Source organism: Peromyscus leucopus, chromosome 6 (assembly GCF_004664715.2).
Source record: "Peromyscus leucopus breed LL Stock chromosome 6, UCI_PerLeu_2.1, whole genome shotgun sequence".
Lineage (NCBI taxonomy): Eukaryota > Metazoa > Chordata > Mammalia > Rodentia > Cricetidae > Peromyscus > Peromyscus leucopus.
Window position 1 is genome coordinate 113,932,719 of NC_051068.1, and position 13,193 is coordinate 113,945,911.

Consider the following 13,193-nt stretch of genomic DNA (forward strand, 5'->3'; position numbering starts at 1 on the left):
TGTCTTGTCAGTCCCATAGAATGAATTTTTCACTTTTAAAAGTCATCTGGAACACTTGTGTTACTGATCATAAGGTTAAAAGCATGTGGTTAACTCATTACAAAACAATACTAGAAAATAATTCCATGCCCTGTCCTACTGACCAGGGAAGAAAGAATACAGCAGTTACTTATCTCTAAGTAAATGCTTCAACTTTCACAGCCATCAACTCAATAACCTTCTCAACAGTATATAAACAAGACTTTAACCACAGAGAAAACAGTCTATACTTTTAGAACAGCTAAAAACTACTGTCATAAAACTTCAAATTCTCTGGAAGGACGCATATCCTGCTAATATGCCACAGAAACATCAAAGCAAGTACAATACCTGCAGCGTCCTCTGGATCAGATACAACGATGTGCGCGTTTAATTCTTGTAGCTTGTGATGTAATTCTTCTAATTTTTTATTTGACTTTTTCAAAATGTTGTCTACATAAGCCAAATTTTTTTTATCTGTTGTGACTTTCCTCAGATTTTCAGCTCCTTCTTTGATTTTCAGTTCTTTCCTTATTTCTCTCTTTATTCGATCCTTGATGTCATCCAATTTCTGTTGCACCATTGTATCTGAAAAGTCTAATTTCTGAACAGCACTCACGTTTTCAGAAAATAGAAGACTCCGGGAATCTCCCTATAATGAATGAATGAATGAATGAATGAATAAACAAACAAACAAACAAACAAACAAATACAAAACACTGGAATCTAGAAAGGCACATGTGTAGCATCAAGGATAAGTGTTTGTATCATGAAGAGATTTTATTAACTGAATCACATTTAAGTTTCTCCTAAATAGGCAACAGTGTATTTATTTTCCTGTATTAAAATCACATGGAATAAAAGTTCAAATATTCTGTCCACTTACTAAGTAATGTTATTTAACAAATACACTTACATTAAAAAGAGCTAGGCATGATGGTTCATACCTTTAATCCCAAAGGGAAGCAGAGGCAGAAGGATTGCCAGTCTGGGCTATACTGCAAGGCTATTATCTCAAATAATTTAGTTAAGTACATAAATCACAACACATTTACAATACAAAGGCATCACAGGGTTGTGTAAAGATGGTTAAATTGTCACTCCCACATTATAAACTCTGGGCAGGTTATTCAATCTTTAAGAACTCAATTTAATTATCTATGAAATCTGAACAACAGTATTAGTAGCCTTTCAGAGCTATTTGGTAATTCAAGACATTCTAAAAGAAATTTCAAGTATAATTTTAACTCACTAACCACTTAATAAAAGCATTACTAAATTCTAAAGGTGAATAATGTTATCTTCTATATATTAAAAAACACCAGAAAAATAAACTAGTAAAACAAAGTAAATACCTTCCTGGCCACTTTTTATCACATCACAATACATATTAGGCTTGTGAAGATAGTATTCAGAATTCCATATATATATTTTTCATGGTTTTCTTGTCTGGTAAGTTTGGTTGGCAATACAAAAACAGAGAATTATTAACAGAAAATATCCCTAAGTTATGTCTTAAAAACCAAGAAGGTGCCTTTATAATTAAATGAAACATCAGTTAAATAAATCCAATCTACATTTAAAACAGCCAAAGTTATGTTTTAGCTACTTTTACTCATCTAATTAGACTAATAATAATGGATATTAATCTAATAGCATTGCTTTGAACATTATTAAGTTCTGAGAGGCACCCATATATTGGTTCCCTTTGAGAAGAGTTTAGTTTGTTGATGAGATGGAAAAGAAGATATTTCACTGTGCAGCATGCTTACCTACGTCTGGAAATACAGAACTAATGAAATAAAAGACTGCCTTTCATTTCCCTGCAAACTCATCACACATATATAGATATGAGTAAGTACTATTTAAATTTTTGGTATATTACCTTTTACATCTAATTCTTAATCTCTAATAAAAATATGTATCATGCAAAGTAGGAGGAAAGGTGAGCTAATGGTACCAACTTATACAAAAGATGAAGGAACTGACTTGTATTAATTGATTTCTAACATCCTTAAGGCCAAGATCTCCTTGACATTCTGACAAAACAAAACACACTATCAAAAAAGAATTTTTCACATGTCTATAATATTTCTATACTATATCCCATGTATCTCATCCAAGCTAATTCCTGAAATGTTCCTATTGGCTTTAAATTTAATTTTATCTAAGTGTATCTACGATGATGTTCTTCTTGGGCTAAAATACTGTTGAAATTTTTCAGTATTCATTCATTCATTCAATCACACGTACATTCATCCACATAGTGCTGGTGATAAAACTCAAGCTTCACATGCTAGCCAAGCCCCACACCACTGTGCTACATCTCCAGTTCTTTCAACATTTATAATCCACTGTGAGTCTCATCATTTTAGTTTCCAATTCACCTTAGGTTAGGTATTGGAAACACCAGCCATATGATGACTACCAAAGAATAAGAAAGTCCTACTGTACAGGCTTACATAAAACATTGAAGCAAAAAATACTTAGACGAGAAAAAGCTTTAAATTAATCCAACTCTACTAGGTATTTTTATTTCAATTCTTGTAAGTTCATCAGAAAATATCACAGAAATTAATTTAATAAGTTCATGGATTAATACTATACAATAAACCACAAGTCCTTAAAATTTCTTGGTTTATGGTATTCTTCCTATTTCAGTAATTTTTTCCTTATTCTTTGCAACCCAAAAAATATCCAATAGTTCTGTTAAATAAATCGTAAGGTCTAACTACCTTAATATTTGTGTTTTAACAACCTAGTCAATGGTATACAGTAACAATACAAAGTGAAACAAAAATGTAACATTTATATAACAAAAGGCTGTTAAAATAAAAAGATAAAAACAGCTCACATATTTGATGGCAATTCTTTGACAGCCCTTACTTACTTCAAATCTTTCTTTTCAGATTGTTCTCCAAAGTCCAACAATATCAAGTTATGGGAAATTACTTTGAGAGACCACTTTTCTTGGCTCCATCACCATGCACTTTATACCTTTGGGATATACCACCTCTCTGTTTCCAACTACATCTTCCAAGTTCCTTCTTGGCCTGGGTAACTTTTTGTTTCAAAGTTCATGATAGCCTTCCTGGGAAAGAATTTCCTGCCAATGTTCTGCTTTAGGAGTTAAATGATTCTCCTGTGTGCTGGTACCATGGATCTTGTTTAAATCCTTTTCCCTTTTGTTATCCGATCACTCCAAAGACTATGAGCAGTTTGAGGGCAGGGTTATATTTGGCAGATAAACTTTTTAAAAAGAAAGAAAAAGATTTGCCATTTAAAATTAGTTCACACACACACACACACACACACACACACACACACACACACACACACACAGGAATTAATAAACTCATGTTTCCCTCTTTCTGATAAAAAGAATAATCCTGGAAGCTCAGAAGCAAACTAGGATTCCACCATCGGAAAGTCAGGTATGAACTTTGATAACAAGTTGGCTCCCTCTTCTTTTTAGTAACCATATTTTTAATCCACCTTTTTCTGTGACATGAATCAATTGCCTTTAGGACAGGAACCAGGGATGTACAAAATATGGCCAATAACTGAAGATAAACAAATGTTCCAGATAGCAGACTCCAGACCCCCAAAAGGTTAGAACATCCTCCACCCCGCCTCGGCCTTTTTTTCTGGCATACTCTCACCATGTAGCCCTGGTTAGTCTTGCACTCATTTGTAGGCCAGCCTAGCCTCAGAGATCCTCCCACTTCTGCCTCCAGCATGTACCACCACTACCCTTTTAAAACCTTTTAGCTAGAATTAAAATTTTTAAATTTTATTTAAACTGAAAGTTTATTTTAAAATAACCATAATTTTCTTTTATTTACACTAATTGAAATACGGTATTTATCCCCCAAATTGTGATGCTATCCACCACCACCCCCAAAAAAAAAAACCTAAAATCAATTATAATGCCAGAAACTATTGCTAGGCAATGAAATAATACTTTTAACCTGAATAAACTAAATTAGCTACAGGAAAATAGTTCATAAGCAGTGGGAAATCCTTGGTCGCAACTTTTGCCTTAGTATTTTCTGTTGTGGGAGGAAGACCTGACTATCTATACCTACCTAAATTACTAGCTTCATGCTTTTTATCCATTAGTTCAGAACATCTTTTTACAAAAGTACAGTGTAGTGGCATATACCTATTATCCCAGCACTTGGGAGGCAAACACAAGAAAACTGAGACTAACAGGTCTACCAGCAGGCAGTTCAAGACCTGCTTGAGCTACATGGTGAGACCTTATCTAGAAAAACAAACTGGCAGGGAGCTGTCTAGCATGTCCCACATCCTCAATTTTTCCCTGCCACCATACTGTAAAACAACAACAAAAACAAAGTTAGATCTAACTTCTAATTACAAAGTCCCTTTTAAATTCACTAATATGCTCTGAAAGTATGAGAACAAGAGAGGAAAATGAGTCCATGAGCTAATTCTAGACATAAAGCTAAACTCTCAACTTTGCAGACTATCCACTATCACTGAGTATACATGAAGAAGAGCCACATTTTGCCTACCTTTTATCACTGAAACTGGATGCTTAGCCACTCCATTCTAATAACAAAAAAAAATCTAAAATCTGCTGTTTACATACATTCTAATTTTATTTTGTTTTGCAAAGGCTCAAGTGTTTTTTTAACCACTAATCTAAGTCCAACATTACCAAATGATTGACCAAACTATTTAAACTGTTTTAACAAGGTTTTCATTATCAATCCAACCTATTAATATTTAATATATATTAAATTTTCTGTCATCTTTTATCTGTAAAGCAACATTCAAATTTTAAAAATGTGAACTCATATGTGAAATTAATGCCCTAAGAATCATCTTTACAACTGAAATGATTAAGTAAGGTTTTAATTGGCAGAACAATAAAAACTAAATGAGTAATACAGAAGACAAAAATTACAAGGCTTTTCAAAGGAAACAAAATAAATTTTAAAATGTAAGTGAATAGGTTAAGTAAGAGACTAGCGATAATTAGTACATCAGACAGATAGCTGAGGAAAACAAATTCCCAATACAGAAATAAAAAAGTTCATCTGAATTACTTTCATTAAAGAAAATTGCTGCTTTGACAAAAAAGACTACACTATTTGTCCATTTGACAAAGATTTTGTCCACTTGACAAAGATTTTTAAAAATCATATTGCTGACTATACACAGCTCTAAGATTAATAGCCTTAATAGAAAGTTATTAATATAAATAGAAACTTAACAATGATTTCTTTTGATCTAGTAATTCTAATTATAGGAACAAAATAAAAGAAAATAAATAGTAATGACTGCTAGCTAAAAACACTACAACTATAAGAGAATTTATCCTCATCAGCAAAAAACAAAAATAATCAGGATGCTATTTAAGTGCCAACAAAAAGTTTACAGAATAAAAACCAATTTCTCTTATTTATGGGTTCCATTAACCCACTCACAATAGTTATATCTATCTTGGTATTCTGCTAAGTGTACACAATATTTTTACTTCAAATGTTATGTTTAACATAAGAATGGAAAAAGATATTAAAACAATGATAATTATCTCTGGGTCAAAATATTAGTAGGGATTTTTACTCTGTTCTTCCAATTTCTACATATTCTGTCTAGCTTTTGGAAATAAAATTTTCCCTAATCTTTTACCCTTCCTAATAAAGGTATTTCTTAAAAGAAACAAAAAGCAGCATTCACTATTTCACTTCTGTCAAATTTAAAAATTTATAATGGTATTTTATACCATGTATTTGCTTTTTATAGTTAAGCTTTTTGATTCAACACATTTCTACTGTAAGAGGTGGAACTACACATTCTTCTCTAAGTAGACCATATCACTGCCAGCCAGTTATTTCAAATGAAGAAATGTGTTGTTTGTTTTTAAAGTTAAATTTACCAAATACATACATCATGAAACAAGAAAATTCTGGTTTAGTCTAAAACATAAATTGGCATTTTCAATCTACTATACTTCAATAAATTCACAATGTAGTTAAGAAAACATTGAAATAAGAACAGGACCAGATTTGGAAAACAAAATGAAGACTAAGACTGCCGCTTGTGACCAAGTACTTAATTAAGAGGAGACAGGAAAGGATGTTTATGCCTCACTGGCAAAGTTCCCAGAGAAGTAAAAAGGCTGATACTTCTACTGTATTTCAGAAATATGAAACAGTCTGACTTGATAGATGCCAAGAAATGTCAGAACACCCATGAAAACACTGGGTGTCATGATTCATATACTGTCCGGACTACAAGGATTTAAAAAATCATTGGTCTAACCCCCTTGACTGTAGTTTTAGGCAATCAGGTTCAAGGCAGCCAAGCAAATAATCTATGATCATAAAGAGTCAGCAACCTGGCTGGTGCAGCACAGTGGCCTTCTGACTCCTAGTGTGGTGCTCTTTTCTGCTATATCTTCTTTAATGAGGGCCCTTCAGAACACTCACTTATTATATTTGAATTAAGCCTTGACCTAAATGGCTTGCATTACAACTTTCTTAAGTCAGGGACACTGGCAAACATAGGTCTTCCCCTCTTGTTTCACTCTAACCCATCATTTTATACTTCAGAGGCCTGATCTCAACTAGGAATCCAACTTCAGTTCAAATGGTAGCCCTATTAGGAGCTACCCAACACAAGCATGGTATACCAACCATCACTTCCCTCTTCCCAATTTGCTCATATACAAAATAGGGTTTTCCTAATTTTTTTTAATTTTTAACTACTTATTAGAAACAATATGCAGTAGTGAAAATACAAAGATAAAAGTGACCTTTTTTAAGTGTTCAATTTATTTAAGAAGAAACACATGAAAGCCAGTTTCAAATGTGATGGTATTGTGTTCTCCCAAAATATTGTGTACCTTAATAAACTTATCTGGGGTCAGAGAACAGAAAAGCCACTAGTAAGGCAGTGATAGCACACGCCTTTAATCCTAGCATTCCAGAGGCAGAAATCCATCTGGGCTCTCTGTGAGTTCAAGGCCACATTGGAAACAGCCAGGCTTGGTGACTCACGCCTTTAATCCCAGAAAGCGAGCCTTTAATCCTAGGGCGTGATGGTAGAAAGCAGAAAGGTATATAAGGCATGAGGACCAGAAACTAGAAGCATTTGGCTGGTTAAGCTTCCGGTTTTCGAGCAGCAGTTCAGCTGAGAGCCATTGGGATGAGGACACAGAAGGTTCCAGTCTGAGAAAACAAGACCAGCTGAGAAGTTGACCAGGTGAGGTTAGCTGTGGCTTGTTCTCTGATCTTTCAGTTCACCCCAATACCTGGCTCCGGGTTTGATTTGAGCAATAAGAACTTTTAAGATTCATGCTACATTCAAAACTTTCACACAAATGCAGGCAACAGTTATTTAACGAAAGTCCAAGTTAGAATGTAACATGAAGAGTGATGCACTCATAATCAGAATGGTCATGTATAATTCTAATATTCCAATCATGCTAAAGCTTCAATTTCCTCATCATTATTATGACCACTACCTTAATATACTATTTCCCAAGTCTAACAGTGGTTATACCCAGAACTAGGAGATGTACTGACTGGGCTGGAGAGATGGCTCAGCTGTTTAAGGCTAGGGTCACAACCAAAGTATAAGAAATGTGCTTTCATAGCAACAGTGCCACTCCTGGCACACAGCCCTGAAGCAGACAGTGCTGAGTACTGGGTTCCTACATAATACCCACCCTCCCATTATCTTTACTAAGACAATACTTTTGGTTAGATGCATCCAAGTGTACAGATAAAATCTTCACTTCATTAGCCTTTCTTGTACCTACAAACAGCCATATAGATAATTCTTGTTAAAGAGAACTAACCCCTTCTTCAGGGTAGTGCTCATAGCTGCTTTTCTATCCAAGGCCTGAAAATGTAGTAACCATCTGTGACACCGAAGTACAAACAGGACAAAAGCCAGTTCACCATGAATGACAGAGCAGAAAAAAGGTCCAGTCCTAGAAACCCTTATTCGTCTGGTACACAACTCCTACACTGCCTACCCTTGGCCTCTAAAACAATTATTATTCACATGTAATCAATGTACACAATTAGTTTCTTTTGACATTTTCAAACACTTATCACATACTCTGCTCATATTTACCCCCTATAAATTCTGACACTCCTTTCCCTACTCTTGCAGGTCCCCTTCCTCTTACAAACAGTCCCTCTTCTATTTTCATGCCTGAGGTATTTAATACATATGTGCTTCTTATATATAGACTCTATATGAGAGAAAACACGGTATTCATCTTTCTGAGTGTGCCTTATTTCATTTAACATGAAAATCTCCATTTCTATTCATTTTCTTGCAAATGACATAATTTCATTCTTCTTTGCAGTTTGAGTAATTCTCCACAGTGTATATATTTTCTTTATTCATTTACCTACTGACTAACATCCAGGTTGACTCTGTAAATTGTGAAGAGTGCTGCAGTAAATAGGATGTCCAAGTTCTCTGCTATATGTCAATCTGGAGTCCTTCAGGTATATGTATTCAGAGGCACACCTGGATCATATGGTTATTCTGTTTTCTCTCTCCTTCCTTTATGGTGGTATGTTATTTGTACTGAAATGTGATTTTCATTGTATGTTAATAAATAAAGTTGCCCGGAGGTCAGAGCTATTAGAGCCATAGCAAGAGTGTGGTGGTGGTGGTGGTGCACGCCTTTAATCCCAGCACTTGGTAGAAGAGCTAGGTAGATCTCTATGTTCAGGGATACAGCCAGCATTGGAGACACACGCCTTTAAGACCTAGAGGGCGGTACTTACAGGCAGTGATGAGGCAGTCATGTGCTTGGGTTTACAACCAATGAGGAGGCAGAACAGAAAGACTATTTAAAGACAGACACACAGGAAGCAGCTCTCTTTTGGGGAAGCTAGGAGCACTTGATACTTTTATAAAATACATACAAATACTGACTAAATGTTTATAATAGATGCTATTCCTGGACACTAGACATAGAATGGTGAAAAGACACAATCTACAACTACATGGGTAATTTCATTTCAATGACAATATGGATCATTTTAATCTTCTCCCTTTTCTTATTTATAAGTTCCCACTCCAGTGAGAAATCTGGCTCATACTGTCCATCGCTCCTTTAATGTACAGCAGTACAAACTGTTGAACTCAACAAGAGCATAGTGGTTGCATGGTGATCCATTTTTCTGCAAACTTACCCAATAAAAATCTACTTTAGAAACCATAACCTTTATACTTAAGGAGTATTATCCAATAGAAAGATGAGTCACAACTAAAAACTGTGTGCATGTATACAATAGAAGAAAAGACCAAGGCAGAGAAAAGGATAAAAAACACACTCAAACTGTACGTTAAAATGTTGAAGAAAGATTGGTAAGACACTCTGAGGAACTAATATGTATTTTAAAACTTGAGCAATGATTAGGAATTATCTAAAAGGAGAGACAGAAGAGCTACCCCTTCTTGAACTAAAATAGAAGTCAGAATTACCATATCGTTGGTTCTTGAGAAGATGGAATAGTTACCTTTGCTCCTATCTACTAAGTAGAGCAAAATAACACTCCTAAGACTATATGAAATGGAAGGAAATAAGCAGGCCAAATAGGGAATTCTAGTCATGAGAAGGATTCTGCACTTTCTCCTTATTGTAGATTTCTCCCTCCAAAGCCAAAGGAAGAAAAAATTAAATGGATACAGACAAATAAAAGAGACAAACAAACCAAAAGAAGATCCTGTGCTTTGGCCAGAGAAATGCAAAAAAGGAGATATCCCAGTAGGATGTAAAGTTTTCGATGCTATTAATCCACTAATTAAAAATTTAATAAAAAGAAAATAAGCTTTATAAATAGCAAATATACCAGAAACAGTCAACAGAAACTATAACTAGTCAATGTCTTAAGTAGATTCAGACTTACAATGCTTAACTTAAATTGCTTTCTATTTCATGGTACATTATGTTAATATTAATTTACAACATACCTTAATTTAATAATCATTTAAAATCATATATATTATTACATTCTGAATAACTCAGAATTGGTTTATTTTATTTTTGACAATACTGCCAGTAGTTACATAATCATAATTGAAAGCACATTCCTCCTAAAGGCAGATGAAGAGAGTCGGAGGAGGCTAGAGAGCTGGCTAAGGGAGTAGTTAAGAAAATTTGTTGCTCTTGCAGAAGACCAGGGCTTGTTTCCCAGCACCCACATGGTGGCTCATAACCATCTGTAACTCCAGTTCCAGGAGATCCAATGCCTCTGTGGCACCAGGCACACACACCATGCACATACATACTACATACATACATGCAAAACACTCATATACAGAAAATCTAGGTTTTTTTAATAGAGGAGTGTGGTAGTTTTAATAAGAATGACCCCCATAGCATCATATATAGAATGTTTAGTCACCAGGGAGTAGAACTCTTTGATAGAATTAGAAGGATTAGGAGGTATGACTTTTTGTGTCACTGGGGGTAGCCTTTGAGGTTTCAAAAGCCCGTGTCAGGCCCCATCTCTCAGCAGATCAGGTTATAGCTCTCAGCTACTGTTCCAGTGCCATGAATGTCCTCATGCCCTCACCATGATGATAACAGACTAATCCTCTGAAACTGTAAGCAAGCCTCCAATTAAATGCTTTCCTTTATAAGAGTTGCCTTGGTCATCTTTTGTCTCTTCACAGCAATAGAACAGTGACTAAGACAAGGGGAATTCTGAATAAGAAAACCTAAATTCTAGTCATAGATCTATCATTGGTTTATTGTAGGATTTTTTTTCAAACACTTCAATTGTTTCTTTTCTAAGATAGTGCTCAGTTCAGCTATACCAATTTCAAATTATTAAGAATTTGAACAAGATAATGTGAAAAGTTTGAATGTCACAGAATTCAAGGTGGTATTATAAAAACTTCCTCCTTAATATAGTTAGTATAAAATATGGAGCAAGCTTGGGTCTGGGGGCACATGCCTTTAATCCCATCAGTTGGCAGGTAGAGACAGATGGATCTCTGAGAGTTCAAGGCCAGCCTAGTCTACATAGTGAACGGTGGGCCGGATCAAGGCAACATAGAGAGACCTTGTCTAAAAAACAAAACACAGCAACAAAGTGGAAGACAGAGAGCCCTAGAAACCTTTCTCTCTATCATTTCAGAATCTCAGCCCACTTCTAGGGAGCCTCCTTTCATTAACTTATCTTTAGGCAAATCGTTCCTAATTACTTGACATTTATACACTCTGGTTAACTTAGCTAACAGCATGATTCAACACAACCCAATGACTTCTTAGAGTATACTCCACCACCCTACTTCCTAGAATCAGTTTCTCATTTCTAGCTGCCTACATAAACCTCACTACATAAGCTGTTTTACCAATTTTAAACTCCTCAATAGTCTTTCCAAATCTCCCTATTTCTGTTAATGATGCCAAAGTCCTCAGTCATCCAGTGTCAATCCTTTGTAATGAGGTTTTATACTTTCATTCCTTGGCTCTCCACAGTCAATCAATAGGCAGATACTACATTAGCCACTTTTCATTCTCTCTGCAAAGATTCTTGATACATTATTATAGTCAAAGGTGCAATGTGCTAAGAAGATATTCTCTAAAATTTATCACTGTTCAATTTAAGACTTAAAATTTAACTCCACTTAAGGAAAAAACACACAGTCTAATAAATCATAAATTTAAGTCTCAACATGTTTACACTTAATCAAATGTTTTCATAAATCTATATCATTTTTACTTTCAGTGACATTTTTAGAATGGTATGTATGTTCCCAATATCGATTCTCATTTTGTTAAAAAGCTTATGTTATAGTTTTGAAACCAGAAATCAATGTTTTTTCTTTAATGGCAATTTGGACACCACCACCACCACCACCACCACCCGCCGCCGCTTCACTACTCTACTTTCAGCAGCTCTCAAGAGAGTGATTCATAGTTCCCATCAAGTCCCACTATCCTTGCCTTGGTATTTAATTACTCAAGAACCATCTCTCCCATATTTAATCTTCATGAGAAAAGAAAATACACCGGTTATTATTAAATATGTTGCTAATTATTGTATGACTAGACCTCAAAATAATACTTTGAATACAGGAGATGTTTGTAAGTATTCATTAAATGAATTAGCATATTTAGAAGTAACAAGAAAACGAATCACACTAGCTCATCAACTTTTCCATAAGCAGTACTCAAAAGAAAAGTCACACATGAGCAATAGTATACTGTATCATTAAGCAGAATAAAGTTTCTAATGTGACACATTCCACTGTAGGTGGAGCTGAACAACAAAAACTTATAGAGATCCTGCTAATACCCACAACTAATTTCCTTATTCTTATTCATATAATACAAGAATTACAGGTTTAACGGGTTCAACCACACAAACCAAATTAGAGGATAACAGGTACGCCACCATTGTGTATGTGGAGAATATTAGTAGACATTATGTGTGGGGATGGGAACCAAAAAACAGGGCTAAGGATATAGATCAGTGGTAGACTATTTACCTAGCCTGAATACATCACTGGGTTCAATTTCCACCACACAGACAGATAGACAGACAGACACACACACACACACACACACACACACACACACACACACACAAAAGGGGGCAGAATAATAAATATTATATCCCACATGCTACTGAATTTTAAGTGGGTTTCCTTCAAACACAAAATAGAAATGCATCAAATGAAAAACAACAATGACAGACCCCAGAACACTTGCAATTTTAATATAAATAAATTAATATAAATAAATATAATATAAATAAATAAGATTATAAATGCCTTCCCATAATATTTTAGTTAAAAAATATAATGAGGTAACTCGTACAAAAGCAATCCAGAATAAGCAATAAGTGAATGAAAAAACAATTCTCTGTACTAACCAAGGAGATACAATTAACAGTATATCATTTCTCCAAAATAATTGGGAAATTTTAAAATATAAACTTGTAAAAAAAAAAACTATAGTATAGAAAGCAGTTTGGCAGTAATTATGAGATTAACTTGACAGTATTATCTTCGTAGAACCTGCAATTCCATCTAGATGTGTAATAAACTGAAAATGAAAACAAGGGCTGGGAAGTTGGCTTAGCAGTTAAAGCCTTGAGTGAGGGGGAGAGGGGGAGAGAGAAGGGGGAATGAGAGAAAATATATATAAAATATAAAAG

At 34.7% G+C, this 13,193-nt stretch overlaps 1 protein-coding gene across 7 annotated transcripts in view; it reads right to left on the reverse strand.

The window, feature by feature from the left end:
- Pkn2 (protein kinase N2) overlaps positions 1-13,193 on the reverse strand; it is a 114,964-nt gene that overhangs the window by 79,084 nt on the left and 22,687 nt on the right. For 4 of the 7 annotated variants that reach the window (XM_028893757.2, XM_028893753.2, XM_028893756.2 and 1 more), the window contains exon 2: positions 370-670. In XM_028893757.2, the coding sequence (XP_028749590.1) occupies positions 370-670 (301 nt within the window). Of the gene's footprint in view, positions 1-369; positions 671-1,373; positions 2,568-2,908; positions 3,787-13,193 lie in introns of those variants that run through there. The other 3 variants (XM_028893754.2, XM_037207155.1, XM_028893758.2) reach the window with 3 other exon arrangements.